This window comes from Furipterus horrens, unplaced genomic scaffold, assembly GCF_987537825.1.
Source record: "Furipterus horrens unplaced genomic scaffold, mFurHor1.1.pri manual_scaffold_1, whole genome shotgun sequence".
Taxonomy (NCBI): Eukaryota; Metazoa; Chordata; class Mammalia; order Chiroptera; family Furipteridae; genus Furipterus; species Furipterus horrens.
In genome coordinates, this window is record NW_028327171.1 from 162,182,928 (window position 1) to 162,204,477 (window position 21,550).

The 21,550-nt window shown below is 32.8% G+C and overlaps 1 protein-coding gene across 1 annotated transcript in view; it reads right to left on the reverse strand.

Moving 5' to 3' along the window:
• The window catches only part of SCN7A (sodium voltage-gated channel alpha subunit 7), a 90,308-nt gene that overhangs the window by 19,713 nt on the left and 49,045 nt on the right, over positions 1–21,550 (reverse strand). Inside the window, exons 11-17 of the mRNA XM_090280463.1 lie at positions 15,891–15,987; positions 15,010–15,248; positions 13,841–14,014; positions 11,849–12,205; positions 5,553–5,990; positions 2,130–2,232; positions 458–612 (exon numbers count right to left, since the gene is read on the reverse strand). Coding sequence (XP_090136589.1) covers positions 458–612; positions 2,130–2,232; positions 5,553–5,990; positions 11,849–12,205; positions 13,841–14,014; positions 15,010–15,248; positions 15,891–15,987 — 1,563 coding nt within the window. The remainder of the gene's footprint in view (positions 1–457; positions 613–2,129; positions 2,233–5,552; positions 5,991–11,848; positions 12,206–13,840; positions 14,015–15,009; positions 15,249–15,890; positions 15,988–21,550) is intronic.

The following is a 21,550-nucleotide window of genomic DNA, read 5'->3' on the forward strand; positions in this document are numbered from 1 at the left end:
CCTGTTCCATGTCTCTGTCCCTCCTACCAGTCTCAACATGGCTTCTTCTTTATAGTCTTAGTTTTAGGACTTCTTGTGCAGCTAAATTTCAGGTGGTTATGAATGATAGCTGTTCTGTAGTTTAGCTGTAATTTTGATGTGGTTTACCTATGCAACCATCTTAACTGGAAGCCTAAACTTTCTTTCTTATATAAAACTTTATTAAAATAAGAAGATATAAGTATTTTTTTATATTCCTCTTTTCCACTGCCATTCATAAATTTTGAAATTATTTATTTAATAGTAAATGAGGCCTATATAGATTTTAAAGAAATTCTAATATATGTCTTTCAAAACTAAAATCACAGACTATGAACTTTGGTGCTATAATAAGTATTTGGGGGGAACTAATTTGGTATGGTGACTTGATAAATTAACAGACTTCTAATATACTTTTTGCCATAAAAATCTCACTTACCAGAGCACCTGTGCTGAGCAAAGTGATAAGACCAATGAAACACTTAAAAAAACTGTTTTCTACTATCTTGCAGCAGGTTTTCCTTATGTTTGGCCAAACATTTCCTTTCTTGGATTCTCTGCTGATTTGACCTGGAGAAGATCTTCGTTCATAACCTGTCAAGAACAAAAATGTTAAGAAGAAAAATTTTGGAAATTTATGAAAAAAGTAAACATCCCAAAGTTTCTACCATACGCTTCCAATTATTTATTTACACACTTTAATATAGGTGGTCTCTGACTTAGAAACATTTGCTTTTTACTATTGCTGTACTGAAGACTGCAATCACTGAAGAAAAAAATAACTTAACTTGTGAGTTTGGCAATTAAAAATATTGTGAAAGGCAGAGATAACTCAGCACATTCCCTGAGCCTGCAGGACAGAGTCTGAGAACAGAATTTATCCCCAATTATTACTACAAAATTAAAAAATACCTACATATACAACATCTTCTGAACATCACATTTTGGTATAATGCCTGGAAGTTTTATTCTCTGAAGATTCACATGGCATACAAGCATTCCCATTTAAATTCACAAATATTTATGAACTATTAAGTGGTATAATATTAATTAAGTCATTTAAATTGATTTCAGTTCTTAGGTGGCATGAAAATAGGAATGGAAATAGGAATTTTGTTTGAGATTCTCTAAGGAGCAACCCTGGGTTATGGAGTACTTTAGGAGCAGGGTGCGTGTGCATGGGTTTGGAACACTACTTTCTGGTGAAGAGTTAGAATCAGGAAGCCTAAGGAAAAGGGGGTGATTAATCTGTAAGCAAATAAGGAAATGGCGGTAAGTTATTTTAGAAGTTTACCTAATGTTAATTTATACATCCTTGGTTAAAAAAAAAAAAGGAAATATTTCTTCCTTTGTTTTGGATGATACAAGTCCTAGAATTCAAGCCACTGAGAGCAGATTCTTATTTTAACTATAAGAATTTGAGTATTTAGCAGTTTCTTTTTTGATGATTTCTAGTGGATTCAAATGTCTAGAACTTGTAGTCATTTGTTAAATTCTCTAGGAAATTAATTTTAATTATAAGTCATCAAGAGATGTATGTTACATATCTAGAGAGTCAACTAACTGAAGCCTTATACATTTGTTAATATTCATGTGGTATGTAAAAATATATCACTATTACATGATTTGTTTTTCAATTAAAATTATAGGATGTTTTCTTATGAGTACTTAAGTGTTTACTCCATTCCACAAGGTACACAATTATTTACACACAAACTCTAATTTAAACTTTTTAACAATCTTATAAGGTAAGTTTTATTATTATCTTCATTGTACATATTAGGAAATGAGTCAGAAAGAGGGTAAGTAAAAGACTGGGATTTGAACTCAGGCTGTGTGATTCCAGAGTCCACACTCCTAACTACAACACTGGACACCCTAGGAAATAGGTCCTTTTCCTTTTTTCCAAACGTTGACGTTTTCTTGACACTTATTTTAATTTTCTATCATGATTCATGTGGGTACTTGTGCATGTGTGTGTACACACTGTGTATATTCCTTAGCCAAATTAATAAGTTTTCTAAAATTCAAAGTATATCCGATAGTATTAATTAAGTTAAATGAAGATTAGTTTAATTTCAATATAATAATCAAAGGAACTTTTTTCTTACTGTTTTTATGATGCGTTGGCTTTTCATGTTCATAAATCATTTCTTCTTCAGAGATAGCAATATCAACTGTACTGCATTCAGATGAGCTAGATGGCTTTACCTTCTGAAAAGTAAAGTCCCACCAAAAATATAAATAAAGTTTCATTTACTCACTATAGTTAAAGTTTACTTCATTTCTAGAAATAAGAAAAATTCTGCACAAAAAGACCATTATTGGGCCAAGTTCATGACTGATGTTAAAATGCATACATATCTCAATGAGTTGATGGTTTTTAAAATATTTTTTTAAATTAATTTCAGATAAAATAATTTTTAGAATAAAATTAATGTTCAGTTAATAACACTGTTCTCCCAAATGATGTATAGGCTATCCCCAATTTTCAAAAGCATTTGAGTTCCAAAGTTTTCTTGAAGTTATTCACAAGGTCTTAGTATGCTATTTCATTTAGATGAGTAGCATCAGAATAAATCACCCCTTGATGCTAAAGATGGGTAGGCAAATATACTTGGTGTTTATTGTAAATCCGACTGCAAAGATCCATGTGTAGGACAAGACTGATGGGATGTTATCTTGAAATGAAATGAAGAAATGGTGCAAGGAATAAGGAATAAGGTTAAGAATAGACCTGGGAAAGTGGTACTAGCCCTATGGGAAGAAGCTAGTTGCAAAGATTGACCCTGTTCTTGATTGAAGTTCAAGACTGACAAGGATAAAGTAGTCAGGACTTTGCACATGTGGTAATAATGCAAGTGACAAGCTTGGCCTTTACTCAAAATGATTTTCTTGCAGTTCTTCATTTTACCTTACTTAAAGTGAATACACAACATATCATCCTTTAAAATGACCAAGATCCTAACGTTAATAGCATAAAAATTATTTTCTAATTAAAAATTAAGATAAATGTTTAAAACTATTGAAACAAAAGCAGTTATTTCTTAAAATTAAGGGAAGTTCTAGGTATATTATATAAAAAAATTATAAATATTTTATCCTAATTCTTGGCCTTATAATTAGGAACTTTGTCTGCTTAAACTGTAATAGTAACTGTCAGTAAAACATCATAACGCTCAATTAAAAAATATATACCCATGTGGCATTTGTCTTTCACTGATTGGCTTATTTTACTTAGTATAATATTCTCCAGGTCCATCCATGCTATTGCAAAAGGTAAGAGTTTCTTCTTTTTTACTGATGTGTAGTAATAAATACTGCATGATCTTACTTATATGTAGAATCTAATAAACACAGTAAACTAACAAATAAAATAGAAACAGAAGCATAGATACTTGTAACAGATGACAGCTGCCAGAGGGAAAGAGGGGACTGGATGAAAGATGGTGAAGGGATTGACCAAGCAACATTTATGCATGCCCCATGAACACGGACAACGATATGGTGATTGACTGAGGTAGGGGAGAGGGTGGAGCTGGGTAGAGGTGGAAAAAGAGAAAAAAAGTCGGAACAACTGTAATAGCATAAACAATAAAAAATAAACAATGAAATAAAAATTATAAGCAGAATATTACTATTAAGGAAAAAAATCATTTTATTACTTCATTTATCTTAAATTTTCTTTATTTCTGATGAGCTAAAGGCTATAGCAATGTACTATTTTAGGAGTGGACAATAAATAAATAAATAGATATTATATAATGTTGGGCATTCAATAATTGAAGATTGTACACCTTATATTTATATGTTCTTTAGTGTTCTTAAAACCATTGTACCTAAACTTTTTGATGGACTTTTTCCCCAAACTCCTTTTAGTATACATTATATTAAATGTACATATAAATCAATTAAGATGCAAAATTATGAATAACTTATTTTAGTAGATGATTATTTAATGGCATGAGAAAATGACTATGATATATTGCTACATAGGGAAAAGTTATAAAACCCAATGTAAAGTTTGATGTTATTTTTCTAAAATTTACATAGTTCCATATTTATAATCATAAAGGCTGAAAGTTTAAATACCAAAGATATGAGTATATATCTCTGAATTTTCAAACCAAATGTGATTTTTATAGTTTATTCTTTGGCTTTTGGTAGATTAACATCCTAAATACTCATGGGCTACACAATTTGGAAAATGTCTAATTAAATTAGATATATAACTAAACATATAAATAAGTGAACAAATCTATGAGTAGTTAACCAATCAACAGGGCTAACTAATTATGCAGAGTAAATTACAACTTCTGCAGCCCCGGACCATCTTGACATAATGTGCTGTGATAAACAGTAATTTTACCTGAAGATGGGTGGTAGTCAAAGTCTTAAGTGAAGATGTAGAATTGGGCTGGAGAAGAATTTTTCCTGTTTTCTCATAATATTATTAATTAAAGGAAAATGAAAGTGAGAATGGGTATGTTAATGAGCGAAAGTTTCTCTATAAAAGATGCCTTCACTAAGAGCTGGAAATAATTTGAAAAATGGAAACTCAACTTCTACCTTAAGGCCAGTTTCACGAGTTATTGCCCAGAGCATCTATCAAGCCAGAAGAGGTTTGGAAAACAAGATGATGCCAGAGATTTGAAGACCTGGAAAGAGACATTCTTTGACCGTCCCTCCTCAATGTCTCTGAGTGATCTGAGATGAGTCCCTAGTAAGATTCAATGCAAGAAACCCATAGTGTGTTGTGATCTATGTAGATGTAGGTTTTTTTTGTTGTTGTTAAACTGCATCTCCTACTAAGACATTAAGCTACTTGCAAATGAAGATACTAAAACTAAGTCCAGTATGGTATATGTATGCATGTGAACAGCAAGTGAACAGCAGTATCTACCCTTCTTTGAATGTGTCCGCCTCTTTTTGTCCAGAAGTTTCTCAAGCAAATCAAACTGTTGGTTTCTCTCTATTCTTTTAGTCCAACTCAATTATTAATACGTATGTTATATGTTGCTGAAATAAACTGACTTGAATCTTCAAATTTAAGCAAGCAAGAAAGTATCTTAGCACTGTTGTAATTCAAGCTCACATTTTAAAGATGCCCAGAAGAGTTTAATGATTTCTCCAGTAATACAAATTGATTTGAAAACTTAGTTTTCTTCAATATGCTTTTCATCACCCCACACTGCCTGTTTATTAATTTATAGGATTTTATAATTACATTATCTAATGTTTACTAAGTGCTTATTTTATACTGCACATTGTCATATGCACAACTCAACTATTGTTCTTAATCTTTCTATCTTCCCTTAGAAATAGATACAATTTCATCCTCATCTGCAAACTGAAGTTTAGAAAGTTTAAGAAACTTAATTAGGAGCATAAAATTAGGAGTATAAAATCAGGAGCAAGGAGTGCTATTGTTAGGACTGAATGAGTAATCTAACACTGGAACTTTTGTGCTGATTCACCTTCTTATAACAATGCCATAAATCAATAACAAGCAATCAGGATATTGAACATCTTACCTCTTTGCTGCTTCCATAACCTGACTTGCTCTGAATCTCTTTATTATCCAGATTTTCTATATCAGATTCTTCTGAAGCAATTGGTACAGTTTCAGAGACACTAGGACTGGGGATAAGTGACTGACTCTCATTTTCAGTCATTGTGATTTTCTCTGTGCCACTGCTTTTTTCCTTGTCATTGAGAAAATCTTGGGTGTTGCTCAATTCAGAAAGGGCATGGCCAGAAATATTCTCTTTAGCATAAGTATAATTTACATCATCCACTGTATCCTTGGGAACATTTTGTCTTTTACGTAATATTTTAGAAAGCACATAGTATATTCCTTTCTTAATCCTTGCCATGGCACGCTGGAGATTTTTTGCTTCATCGTTCTCCTCAGTTGTTGCAGCATTGTATGAACTAAAGGAGCTCACCAATGCCAGAAACAGGTAAAGTAACTAAATGAAGAAATAAATGAGGTAAATGAGGTTAAATGGATCTCATTTTTGTTTCCTTTTAAACAATAAAAAAAAGTCCTTTAAAAAGGCTGACCTGAGATTTGAAAACAGCATAAGAACCATCATGCTCTTTGGTTCTTACTGATCTACAATGGTTCAGGTGCTGTGTAGAGGGTTATACAGCAGAACTCATTTTAAGGTCACAACAGTCTATGAAATATTTGCTTATATTTTACAGAGGAAAAAGGCAAGGTTTATAGACATCAGATATCAAAGATCATACACATGGACCTCAAGGCTGTCATATTGCAAAGCTTTTTTTCTTTCACAGAGCCACACTGCCTCTCCCAAGGTGAGAAAATTAATTGCTGCTTCAGGTGGCTGACTTTGCTTCAGCTCTATCCCAGGAAGAGGTCTGATAACATCTTCATAGTTTCTGCCAACCCATGAGGAATCTCACTGAGAGAGAGCTTTCCTGGTTCTGAGGCCCACAGCTAATTTTTCTTGAGTCATGCCAGCACAGGGATTAGGTAGATTAATTGATTATTTGTGGTAATAAGTTTGGTCAAATAAGAAAGAGATGAGTGATAGAAGAATTATTACTGACACCTGCAAGTTATCTGAACTGAAGGAGAGTGTATATTTTGATCTTTATTATCATTGAGAAATACCATCAAAGCATGTTCAGTTTCCAGAGAATTAGACTTTTATCCTGTTTGTAATTGTATAGATGATATTTTTGGATTCTAGTGTTGAAGATTAATATTGTTTATTCTCTTAGACTTAATAATTGGAGCATTTTGCCTATTATGGAAGTTTCCTCTCCTCTCTTCAGAAATTTGAGCTTAAGATTTAGTTACTTTTATGTTTATATATTATTTTTAGAGAGCAATGTTCAAATGAGATACATTATGTAAAGAATATATGTATATATAAGTCCTCATTTAACATCGTCCACAGATTCTTGGAAACTGCATCTTTAAGTGAAACAACATATAACAAAACCAGTTTTCCCACAGGCTAATTGGTATAATAAGAGCTAAGTTCCTACAGCATGTTTCTGGTCACAAAACATCACCAAACTCCTAAATAAAGATCCAAAACATTTCTAATGTTAAACAATGAAATAAATGTGAGCTATACATACATTTAAGAAACATTAATAAAAATAAGACAATTATTTTCCAACTGCTTATTCCACTTCAGGGTCATAGATGGATGGCCGCAACAACATTAAGCAAAATGATGTTATTGGGGGAACTGCTGAATATATAGGCTACATAAATTTTTCCTACCTGTGTTTCTGATTTCTTCACACATTAAGCTCTACTTTTAAAATAATTATACTGATGATGTGTATATAAAATAAAATAAGTGTATAAAAGATCTCCAAACACTCATTTGTTAAAACTTCTTTCAGAAATCTGGATCTATGTGAAGAGATGAAGTTCTCAGACACTCTGAAACTCCTCTCTTTCTCATGCACACACCTGAGAAAATATGAACTGCCCACCATTTGCTGTTCAATCCTAACAGACTGCTTTTACTTCTCTATACCTGTATCTTTGTGTATATATATGAATAAATTTCAAATAAGAATATGGGAGAACTCAAAATATTATTGCAGATACTAATATCATCAAATATATAATCCTAATCTCAACTATACTTTGGTATAACAATAAAATGGAGAGTACAAAATGGCTCAAAGTTGAAAATTTCTTATAGGTGAGATCATCTGAACAACTAATATATTTTCTATAACCTACAATGACAGAGTCTCAGAGGGCAAACTAGAAACAAAAAACAAAAACAAAACAAACAAAACACAACTGGAAATACAATGATCAAATGGTAATACCCCAGAGATTGGTATAACTGTTCTCATTCTAGTTTTTCATCTGATAATAAGGTTTACTTACAGATTAAATGGACAGGAGTTCCAACCCTTATAGAAACTATACTATTAACATCTCTATCATTCTCTATAAGTTCTGGATATAAAAAAGGAAGACCAAATATAATTTAAGGTGATTGTTTCTTTTCCCTCCTCTGTTTGGGTAAGTATTGGGCATGATGACAAGTAAGGAAAGGGTGGTAGGTAAAAGTTTCTTGTCTACAAACTTCATATGAGCATGAACCACATTTTCTCTTAAGTAGACAACTAGGACAGTGTTAAACACAGCATTAGTAATAAATAAATATCTGTTGGAAAGTCAATTAATTGTAGATTAAATAAAAGAATATATTTTTTATGCCAGGATTTGGACAAGAAAAATTATGCTACAAGAATTATATTTTTAAGAGCTTGCCATCTAAATTTCTTATGTCATAGATATACATACCTCCCAACACATACCCACAAGCACATATACATGCATAAATACATATATAATAGGAATATTAAAAGGTGGAACATAAATACTCTGGAACTATGGTACAAATGAAGAACTTTTAAACACTGTAAAATGCCTCTACTTTGTTCAAGTGTGTTCCAAATTAAAAATAGCCTAATCTTTAAAGGATTAAAAAGGAAAAACAGGATGTGTAAATGGCCAAAGCTATGGAGGTTTGATTACCTCTAATTTGAGGATTAATAAAGAAGGAAGGGGGAAACACATAAATTATATATTGGGTAACTTTCTTTCAGTCACAGTGCTATAGCATGAGTCAAAACATATTTATTGCTTTTGTGTTAAGAGATAAATGGTGAAATAATGTATATAAAACAAAACATTCAAGTGTCCCTGAAATTTGCTTTCTCCCTTACCTCAAGGGTATCTACCTATTGTGTGAGAACTGAGCAACTCATACCAAAATAAAGTATCATGGAAGAAAAAGGAAATTAAATATTTACTTAAGTAATTATTTTTCTGATTAGTAATCAAGAAATTTAAATGTATTAAGGCTCTTTTATTTCAATATTGTTCTAATTATATCTTATATTTAATTTGGAAATATATAAGGATATGTGGAACAACATACATATTTATGAACACATCTTTTATTTTTAAAAGCAACTTAATTTGACTTTGGGTGGTAAACACATCATGCAATATACAGATAGTATCTTATAAAATTGTACATTTGAAGTTTATAGCCAATGTCACCCTAGTAAATTAAACAAAAAATAAAAAATAAAAAGCTACTGAATTTTACATTGTTTTCTATTTCTTTTCATATTTTTATCCTTCTTTGGTTTTTGTGATCTTAACCAGATACCACAATTCACCTGGTGACAACTACTTAAATTGCAGGCAAAACATATGGGAGGTGCCTAACTGAACCTTCTAAATAATGTTAAATAATTAACAGAATTCTATAGATGTGGGAGATGTAATTTTCTAGGGGCTTACGAAAGTAAAACAAACATTTATGAATATTTATAAAGTGGTAGCTGATTTTATTTAAATTACAATATCCCTATAAGGCATGCATTATATTTTGTTTATGTTCCTGATAGATAGTGTTAGGGTTTAAGAGGTTGTGTAACATGTACAAAGTTGCTTAACTGGTTACAGAAGTGAAATTTGAACCTATGTTTGCTTGGATCTGAGCTCTATTTTTTTCTGTAACTCAGCACTGTTGAAAAGGCACTCTAGATATCTGCTTTTGTATATGATGATTTCTTTAAAGCTTCCACTTAAGCCTCTCAGTCACTGTTGGAATTTTGCTGAGTGCAATAAAATTAAATTTAAAAATTCTGAATACCTTCTTTTTATACCAATGCTGTAGTTTTGGTGTGGAATTACAGTGCTTTAGTGCAATGAGTTAGAAGTATGTGGGGAGAAAATCTACAACGTTAAAAATTCACTCCTTGCATTTTTCCCTTGCATTTACTCTATTGTCACTACCATAATGCCTGACAGCTGGATGACTGTTGAGGGGCATAAAGCTTAAAAGATTTAGGAAGCCAAGCAATATGATGGCCAATCGATTGGTAATGGGAGTTCATGTAACTCTTTATCCTAAAATTCGTCTGTCCATAGACTTAAAGTTTCTGATTGGTAGGAATAAGGAAAATGAGAAATAGGGTGGAATCCAAAAACAAGGAAAAGAAATGCAATTACATAATTACCTCAGCATTTCTGTTTCTTTGGTTTTGAGTATGTGTGTCTGTTAGTGTGTGTGTGTTGTTTACCTCAACATCTATCAACCATAGACATTTGTTTGGGAATAGAAACCTACACTGCATTTGGGAAACCACCTTTACCCCATTATTTGGATTTGTATTGACACCAGGACACTGAGTGGAATAACATAGTAATATATATTAATATATTCCACACCCTGGGCATTAGAGATTGGTTCAGAAATGGATATGTGACTCAGAGCTAAGATAATAGGAGAAATTTGCTGTGACTTCTAGGAAGGAAATAATAATTCTGCCTTCTATTAGACTTGGTATGATATGAAGACGTGAAGCTTTAGAAAAGCAGCCATCTTTCTAAAACAGAGGTTAGCAGCCAGTAAGGAGCATAGAAGAATAAAGATACGAGATATACAAAGACCTGTCACTAAAGATATTTTTTGCATGTATGTGTCAATTGAAGTGAAACCTCTGATATTTTTAGTTATATATGCTGATATATATGCTTATTTTTTTTTCCTCCAGTTAGAATAGTGTTTTATGTCACTTGGAGTTGAAAATGTACTAATAGCTACAAAGGCAGAGGATACTGAAGTGTTTTTATGTGTTGGGCACTGTTCTGGACTTTGATGATATAGACAACAGTCATGATCCCAACTTTCAAGGATCAGTTTAATAATAAAGATGAGTACATCAACAAGAGAAATAGTATATCAGTGTGATAAGTGTATGCATGGTTACAAGCAGGGTGAAACAGAAGCAACAAGGAAGGCCACCAATACAATGAAGTCTAAACTGTGACTTTTTCACTTTTGGGAAATGCACTTCATCTCTATCACTTATAATTAAAAAGCAAATATTGAGCTCTGTTTTCTCTCCCTGTAAGAACAATTTTCTTTCAGAAGCAATTCCCTTTTCTTAGAAGAAGTAAAAGCCACTTACTCAATTCATGTAGCACCACTTCAATTACGGGAAATTTAAAAGTGAAAGCTTTCTCCGTTAATGCATAACAGTTTTATAGACCAGTGGATTTCAAACTTTGCTGCACCATTTAATCAAATAAGCGTTCTTTAAAAATCCTGATGACCAGGCTATGTCCATGTACCAATAAAATTAGAATATTTGGGAATGGGTTCAAGACATAGTATATTCTTATTAATTTCCCAGGTAATTCCAATGTGCATCCAAGTTTGACAATCAGTGTTACGTTTAAGTGCCTCTTAAAATTTAAAGTGCGTACAGATCACCTGGAAATATTTTTAAAACATAGATTCTACTCCCATAGCTCTGAGGTAGGGTCTGAGAGTCTGCATTCACCACACTCTCTCTGACATGATGCCAATGCTGCTTTGAGTAGCAAGCTTATAAACCAGGGCTATCCAACAGAAATAAGATGCACATTGCATGTGCAATTTCTCACATTCAAAGCATAAACAAAAACAGGTGAAATTAATCTTCCAACATTTTCTTTAACTAAATTCATAAAAAGATTATCATTTTCGATTGTAATTCAATATAAAATTATTAAAGAAATAACTTACCTTTTGTAGGGGTAAGACTTCAAATTCAGCAGATGTTTTTTATACTTAGGGCACATCTGAACTTACACCAATCATATTTCATCTGATCAATAGCCACATGTGGCTATGTGCTACCATATTGAACAGCACAGTTATAGACCACTAGATCCTACAAATTCATATCATAAAAACACTAGACTATACTACATCAGTTTCTCAAGTAAAATTTAAAAGCATGGATTACTTACCAATAAGTTTCCAATTAAAATGACCATCATGTAAAAAGGAATACAACTGAATCTGCCTGCTATGTTAAAGCAATCCCATAAAGTCTCTATCCACTCTCCACAGAGAATCCGGAACACATTCAGATAGGAATGGAAGAAATCAATCATGTGCCAGCGTGGAAACTGACTATCTTTGACTGAGTTGTAGACATGTTTTTCGTAACTCAAACCAAACAACTTCATGCCGATGACAGCAGAAAAGAACATGAATGTGAATAACAGCAGGATCAAGTCTTTCAAGGCCACCAAGGACTTAGTAAGAGTCAGCATCATAATCCTAAATGTCAGCCAGTATTTCCCCAACTTAAAAATTCGCAACTAATAAAGCAATGTAAAAAACAAGAATAAGAAACAAAATTTTAAAAAATGGTTACTATTTATAATATACATTTAAAATTTTTATCAGCATTATACACATTCACATAGTCTTTAATGTAATATTCATTTTCGAGCATTGTTAATATAAACCACTGAAAATTCATTTTATGTAAAATTCTTAATATATCATACATATTCTGTGTTTTACATGAAATCTACATGAGACATATATCCTCTTCTATTGATCTGTCAATGCCCATCAATAGTATACTATTATAATTGCTCTAGCTATATGTTTTAATACTTGGTAGGGCAACTATCTATTCTCTGTTTTGCTTTCCACAATACATTGGATATTTTTTCACATCCTGACATATAGATGATACAGTATTCCCTCAGTTATCATGGGTATTACGTTCTAGACCCTCCCGTGAAGTAGGAACCTTCCATTTATTCTACACTCTTAAGCCTACGTGACTTTAACAGCATACATATACAGTACCACAAAATCCCACAATATAGCGAAAAATCCACAATAAATAATTAAATATAATATTTTTTAAAATCCCGCAATACAGTGAGGCCACGATAAGTGAAGCACAATATAGAGAGGGACTACTGTATTGATTAAAACCTGTAGGTCGCCACTGAATTCCATTGAAAGTTCTATTGTGTGTTTCTTGTTTAAAGTAACACATTAAAGACCAAACACAGCATTCAAGTTTTAGTCTGAATTTTCCCTACTTTTCACTAATATTTTTATTTCTATTGATACAGCACAGATTATGTTAATATTTTAGCCATGATTTCACAATGAACTTAGTCATCTGAAACCCACATATCATTTTTATATGTGCTATGCCTTCCCTAACTTTCTGGACTCAAGAATAGGACTCAACATTTATCAATGTAAAATTTAATTATCTTATATTCAGTCCATTAGTAGACTTTCAGATATTTTGATCCTATCTTTGATTGCATTTTCTGTATTTCACAGTCTTGTTTCATCCATAAATTTGATAATTACATCTTGTATATATTTCTTTCACTCATTAGAAAAGTTTATGGATGAGAATTTAAGATAGGTTATTCTTGATTCCTGCTACATTCCTTCAACTTGTTATCAGAATGTGACAATATATTACTTATCAAAAGCTTAAAATTTTCATAAAAATAACCTAACAACATTATTTCCTTGCCCAGTTTTCTGATTCTTAACCACCACTCTTCATTACAGATACATACTGATTCAGACTTAATAATTTTTATAATAACATTCTGCTGGCCTGATTGGTGTTATATAAAGTTTTTTTGCCCTACATTTAGAAATACCTGATTACAGTTCCTTAGTTGCACATTAACATTCAGCTTCTAGGGCTCTTCATTACATTGTTCCTCAAAACTGGCCCAATACCACTGGCCCTGATCCCTACAACTTACATCTCAAATTTGCTACATATATGGTTTGTTTTTTTAATGCTTTGCTTAAATAATAGCTTTGGAGACTTCTTACTCTTTCCTATGGTAATACTAACTCATGTCACGATGGTATTATTACTATTCTTCCCATTTTATATCTGAGGAAACTGGGATGGATTTCCATAAAATAAAATTTAGGTCTTCGATTCTACTTACCACAATGAATAAGCGAAAGGAAGCCAATCCATGAACAATCTCTAGAAAAAGTTCTGTTAAACCATGGAACACAATTAGACTATCAAAAATGTTCCAACCTACTTGGAAATACTTATATGGATGCATGGCAATTATTTTAAAAATCATTTCTGTTGTGAAAATTCCAATGAAAACCTGAATAAAAACAAAACACACAGATGAGTATATGATTTCAATAGCTCTATCAGAATCCTCCTGCACAGAAGCTATAACTTTTTAATAGTCACATTCCTCATACTTCCTCTGTCAATATCTTATTAGTTTTGGTGTCTGTATTTACAATAGATTCATACATTTTGTCTAAAAATCTAATATCAAAATCTTCAATTATTTTTAAAAGCCAATCTGGAAGAAAATTTAAAAATGTGGAAATCTTTTCATTTTTAATAGCTCCTTTTGGTATATGGAATATTTAATATATTTAATTTAATATATTTAATTTAATAACTAAATTACAGTTTTGGTATCAAGTAAATGTAAATCCAAAAATGGTAGCAGTTTGGCTGTTTGTATGAGTTCCAAGCAACTAAACAATAACAACAGTAATAAAAGTAAAAATATATTTAAGCACTATATATTTGCTTAAATGTGAATTGTTTTTAAATTCATAGGACTGTTTTGCCTTTTGTATTGTACAGAATGTAAAGAATAGGTGAATTCCAACAATACCTTGCAACAAATAAGCTCCAATCTAAGGCAAAGGCAGGTGGTGAAAGCGGGCAGGGTCAGGTGCAGTCTCAGTCAGGATTCAGAACCAGGTACAGTGAAAAACTTATCTTTTTGACTTCTGCCCTACTCAGATCTATTGTGCGATGTTACCAAGAGAGGGTATACTTAGGAAGTGAGAGGAAATAAATAATTTCCACTTAACCAGACTACCAAGCAGCTAGAAAGAAATCCCAAATTTAAACGGCAGAATTTTAAACTCTAGGTATAAACTTATTCAGTAATAAGAATATTTACAAAGCAGGGCTTGGGGTGGTAAAGTGAGGAAGCATGAACACAATACTTAATCTTGTGACTATGTGATGCATTTGTAACAATTTGGAATTATAAAGTAAAATAATGGGATAATGATGACTTAAAAAATTAAAATTGCAAATGAAAATAATGTAGAATAAGAGCCTTACTAGGTTTCCAATGCTGAGAACATTGAAGGTTGCTTCACTCATTGGATAACATTCCATGGCCAAAAAACAGATGTTTAGAATTATGCATATAGTGAGAAAAAGATCAGTAAATGGGTGCATCACAATCACATGGGCAAACTCTTTCAATTTTAACCAACAGGGAGAACAATTCCAGATCAAAAAAATTTTAGCAAATTTATACCAACACAATGGACATTTCTTCTGAGATTTTTTATGTTCTGCAATGAAAGAAAAGTTAAACATAAGCAAATTGTCTATTTAAGTTTAACTAATAGAAAATTTTGACTTTGCATGTAAAAAGAGATTTAAAACTAAACTTCTGATTTGGAATTAGCAAAGAAATATTTTATACTAATAAAAATCAGGTAAAGCACATTTCCTTTGTTTTGTTCATGCTTGCTAAATTGCATGAATGAAAATGAGACAAACTGTGTACTGGAAGCAAAACCTAGGAGTACCTGCCAAAAAAAAACCCAAATATGGAATATAGTTGAAGGTATTATAATTTATTCTTTCTAGATTCATAGGCTTTACAAAATAATGTCTTTCAATATTGGCCATGATAATAAATTACTTGTTACATATTTAAAAAACAGGGTTAATATAAAAGGGACCTTAATATATTAATGTTTTATATAGGTTCATATTCTAAGCTTTATTTTTAGTTACAAATTGCCATTTCTATGTCACTTTCAATGTTAAAAAAATCCCTTGGCACTCTTCGGTAAACCTTTCAAATGTTTAAAATGCTGTTTATGGATTTTTTAAAAAAGCATTCATCCTAATATTCTTATGTTCCTTAAATTTTAGTTTACAATAAAATTCTGAATTTCTTAGTATCTAAATATTTTTTACTTTACCTTCTTCATGTCTGACAGTAGCATCATCCAACATATCCAAAGAAGTGGTCATAGATGTTGGGGATCTTTTCTTCATTTCTATTTGTGTGGTCTTGTTCTGAAAAACAAATTTGATGAGTCTAATACTGGCTGTTTAATGCTTATTTTTACCTCAGAAGCTTTTCTTTCTTCTGGAAATGTGTATAACTTGCAACTCAACAAAATATTTTCATATTATGAGGTCAGTTATAAAAGAAGTAAGTAAGAGAATTATAAGTAGTATTACCCATATTTTGTGAAGAAGTCAATGTATTGTTTAGGTTTATTGTAAAATATCAAATTGGCAAACATGCTACTGAATAACAGTATCATTCTAACACCTTATTTTTTTTCCTTGAAAATATGTTGAACCTCCTCCCAGGATCAATCTGAAATTAAAAATAAATTGTAGAGTAATCATCCTGAATAACCAACTGAAGACTAGTTGAAGAGAAGTCTTATAATCAAGGACCAATAGAAGAAACCACATCACCACATCAAGGCTGGTAGGAAGTGTGGAGGTGCAAGGGGCTGACTGGGCTCCCACAAGTGATAACTGAAGTTCAGGAGAGATATTTCAGTGGTCATTGGTTCTCCAAGAGAAATGTGGGATCTAAACTCCAATCTGGTTCCCCTAGCCTATAGCAACAGAGCCAGAAAGTAACCCAATAACAACCAGCTGTGAAAAGCAGCAGGGTTTCTGTTTGCTAGGGAGAGATGGCTGAAGACACAGAGAGATGGCTGGAGACTCAGCCTCTTAAACGGCCAATGCACAAAATTCTGTTTGCAGCCCCTTAGCCACCCTGGACTCTGGCAGAAGGAGGACAGAATGGACTAGAGAGACTTCAGGAGAGTTTGGGGTTGATGGCTCTGGGGAGAGAACTAAAGGAATAGTCCCCAAGATTGCTGTGCTTAGTAATTCCCCATACTGAAGAAGCCACTTTTGGGGAACAGGACACGCCTCTCCAAGTAGCATCAGCCTGAGGGGAAGCAATAGCCCCACATGCAGGAATTACTCTACCCCTCCCTGTTGTGCTTAAGCCTGGCTGCTGATTACAGCTTAAGGCTATATAATTGATAAGTTTAACAACTAAGGTGTAAAGCGCAGCCAATGAATGCATAAATAAGTGGAACAACTAATTCTCTCTCTCTTTCCTTCCCTGTCTCACCCTGCCTCTCTCCCTCCCTCCCTTTCTCTCTTAAGAAAACAAACAAAAAACAACTAAGGCATAAAGGGCAGCCGAGGAATGCATAAATAAGTGGAACTAATTGATGTTTCTCTCTCTCTCTTTCTCCCTCCTCCTTCCCTCACTCCATCCCTCCTTTCCTCTCTTAAAAAAAACAAAAACAGAAAACAACAACTAAGGCATAAAATACAAAGAAGCAGCTAAAATGGGAAGACAAATAAACAGAAATTAAAGTACAAGAGCATTCTCCAGAAGAACTATGTGAAATGAAGGCATGTGATTTATCAGATGGAGAGTTTAGAGTAATGATTATAAGGATACTCAACAGCATGAAAAAAGGCAGAGAAACCATAATAAAGGACCAATCAGAAATCAAGAATGCAATATCCAAAGTAAATAATACACTGGAAGAAATAGAGTAAGTTTGAGGAAGCAGAATATTGAGTCAGTGATTTGGAACACAAGTTAGAGGAAAACAGCCAGGCAGAGCAGCAAAAAGAAAAAAAGAATTTAAAAAATGAGGAGAGCTTAAGAAACATTTTGGACAATATGAAGCATAATTACATTTGCATAATGGGAATACCAGAAGAAGAAAAGATAGAGTAAGGAATCAAGAACCTATCTGAAGAAATAATGACTGAAAACATCCTAATCCAGTGAAGGAAAAAGACACAGAAGTCTAGGAATATCAGAGTCCCAAACAATATGGACACAAAAGGCCTACACTGAGACACATAAAAGTTAAAATGACAAGGCTTAAACACAATGAGGAAATCCTAAAAACTGAAAGAGAAAAGCAGGTAGTTATATGCAAGGGAGCACCAACTACACTGTTATCTGATTTCTCAACAGAAACATTTCAGGCCAGAAGAGAATGATGTGAAATATTCAAGGTGATGAAAAGCAATGACCTAAGCTAGGCTATTTTACCCAGCAAGGCTATCATTTAAGATCGAAGGAGAAATCAGGAGCTTCCCAGACTAGAAAAAGCTAACAGAGTTTCTTAACACCAAACCAATACTGCAACAAAGGTTAAAGGGCTTGTTATAAGAAGAAGATGATGAAAAAGAGAAAGAAAAAATACAGAGAAAGTCTAACAATAAATGGCACTACATATATATCTATCAATAATTACCTTAAATGTAAATGACTTAAAAGATACAACCAAAAGACATAGGGAAGCTGAATGGATAGGAAAACAAACCCATATATATACTGCCTCCAAGAGACCCATCTCAGAGTGAAACATACACACAGACTAAAAGTAAAGGGATGGAAAAAGATACTTCATGAAAATGGAAAAGAAAAAAAAAAGATGGGGTAGCAGTACTTATATCCAACAAAATAGACTTTAAAACCAAGGCTATAGTAAGAGACAAAGAAGGACACTACATAATGATAAAGCAAACAATCCATCAAGAGGATACAAACCTACTAAACAATTACAGACCCAACATAGGAAGACCTAAATATGTAAAGCAGATCTTGATGGGCATAAAAGGAGAGATTGATAGAAATACAGTCACAGTCAGGGATATTAACATCCCATCCACTTCAATGGGTAGATATTACAGGTAGCAAATCAACAAGGAGACAGCAGCCTTAAATGACACACCAGATTAAATGGATATAATTGATATCTTCAGAGCATTTCACTCCAAGGCAGCAGAATATACATACTTTTCAAGCATACGTGGAACCTTTTCTAGGAGAGACCACATGTTAGGACATAAAACAAGTCTCAATATTAAGCATTTTATCTGGCCATAATACTATAACACTAGAAATCACTCAGAAGAAGAAAACCGGAAAATACACAGACATTGGAAGGTAAATAACATGTTATTAAACAATGAATGGGTCAACAACAAGATCAAGGAAAAAATAAAAAGATACCTTGAAACAAATGAAAATGAGGACACAACAATCCAAAATCTGTTGGACACTGGGAAAGCAATTCTAAAAGGGAAACTCATACCATTATAGGCTTATCTCAAAAAACAATAAAAAGCTCGAGTAAATGATCTAACTTTACACTTAAAGAAACTTGAAAAATAACAACAAACAAAACCCAAAGTGAGTAGAAGGGAGGAAATAATAAAGATCAGAGCAAAAATAAATGAAATAGAGTCTAAAAACAGATCCAAAAAATCAATGAATCCAAGAGCTGGTTCTTTGTAAAGAGAAATAAGACTGACAAACCTTTAACCAGACTCATCAAGGAAAAATGAGAAATGACACAAATAAATAAGATCAGTAATGAAAGAGGAGAAATAACAACTGACACCAAAGAAACACAAAGTATTGTAAGAAAATGTTATGAACAACTATATGCCAACAAACTGGACAGCCTGGATGAAATTAACAAATTCCTAGAAACATACAATCTTCCAAAAACAAATCAGGAAGAATCAGTGAATTTGAATAGACAGATTACATGTAGTGAAACTGAATCAGTACTCAAAATACTCTCACCAAACAAAAGCCCTGGACCAGGTGACTTCACAGGTGAATTTTACCAAACATTTCAAGAACTAACACCTCTCCTTCTCAAACAATTTCATAAAATTTAAGAAGGAAGTGGGATTTATTCTGGGATGCAAGGTTGGAACAATATTCACAAATCAATAAATGTGATACACCACATAAACAAAATGAAGGATAAAAACCACAGGACCATGTCAATAGATTCAGAGAAAGCATTTCATAAAATCCAGACCCATTTACAATCAAAACTTTCAGCAAACTGGAATAGGGGAACATACCTAAACATAATAAAGGCCATATTTGACAAACCCACTGCCAGTATCATACTCAAAGGGCAAAAACTACAGGTGTCCCCCTCAAGATTGGGAACAAGACAGGGATGCCTGCTTTCACCTCTCTTATTGAACATAGTACTGGAAGCCCTAGCCACAGAAATCAGATAAGAAGAAAAAATAAAAGGTATTCAAATTGGAAAGGAAGTAGGAAAGTGGTCTTTACTCGCAGACGACATGATGCTGTACAAAGAGAACCCCAATGATTCCACCAAGAACCTACTAGAACTGATCAATGAATTCAGCAAAATACCAGGATACAAAATTAGTATTCAGAAATAAGTTGCATTTTTATATGCCAATTATTAACTAACAGAAAAAGAAGTTAAGAAAACAATCCCATTTACAATTGCTTAAAAAAACAAAACAAAAAAACCTAGGAATAAACCTGACCAAGGATGTAAAAGACCTGTACTTGGAAAATTATAGGACACTGAAGAAAGATATAGAAGAAGATATAAATAAGTTGAAACACATACTATGTTCATGGATAGGAAAAATTAACATCATTAAAATATCCATATTACCCAAAGCAATCTATAGATTCAATGCAATTCCTATCAAGATTCCAATGGTGTATTTCATAGAACTAGAACAAATATTTCAAAAATTTATATGGAACCACAAAAGGTCCCACATGGCAACAGCGATCCTGAGAAAGAAGAATAAAGTTGGAGGATTCACGCTAACTAATATCAAATTATACTAATGCTATAGTAGTCCAAAAAGCATGATACTGGCATAAAAACAGACACATAGATCAATGGAACAGAATAGAGAATTCAGGAATAAGCCCACACCTGTATAGTCAATTAATATTTGACAGAGGAAGCAAGCATATCCAATGGGCTAAAGAGTCTATTCAATAAATGGTGTTAGGAATATTGGACAGCTATACACATATAAATGAAACTAGATCATCTTTTTATGCCACACACAAGAATAAATTCAAAATGGATCAAAGATTTAAATGTTAGACCTGAAACCATAAAAATCCTAGAAGTAAACATAGGCAGCAAAATCTCAGACATAGCTCATACCAGTTTTTTATTGGATATATCTCCCCAAGCAAGGGAAACAAAAGAAATAATAAACAAATGGCACTACATCAAACTAAAAAGTCTTTGCACAGCATAGGAAATCATCAACAAAATAAAAAGACAACCCACAGATTGGGAGAACATATTCACCAATACATCTGATAAGGGGTTAATATCCAAAATTTATAAAGTCCTTGCAAGACTCAACACCAATAAAACAAATAGCCCAATTAAAAAACAGACACTTCTCCAAAGAGGACATACAGATGGCCAATAGACATATGAAAAGAAGCTCAACGTCACTAATCATTAGAGAAATGCAAATTAAAACCACAATGAAATACTATCGCACATGTGTCAGAATGGTTATCATTAATAAGTCAGCAAACAAGTGCTGGTGAGGATGTGGAGAAAGAAGAATGCTTTTGCACTATTGGTGGGAATGCAGACTGGTACAGCCATTGTGGAAAGCAGAATGGAGACACCTCAAAAATCGAAAATGGATCTGCCTTTTGACAGAGCTAATTCCATTTGTGGGAACATATCTAAAGGAACTCAAAATACTGACTTGAAAGAACATAAGCACTCTTGTGTTC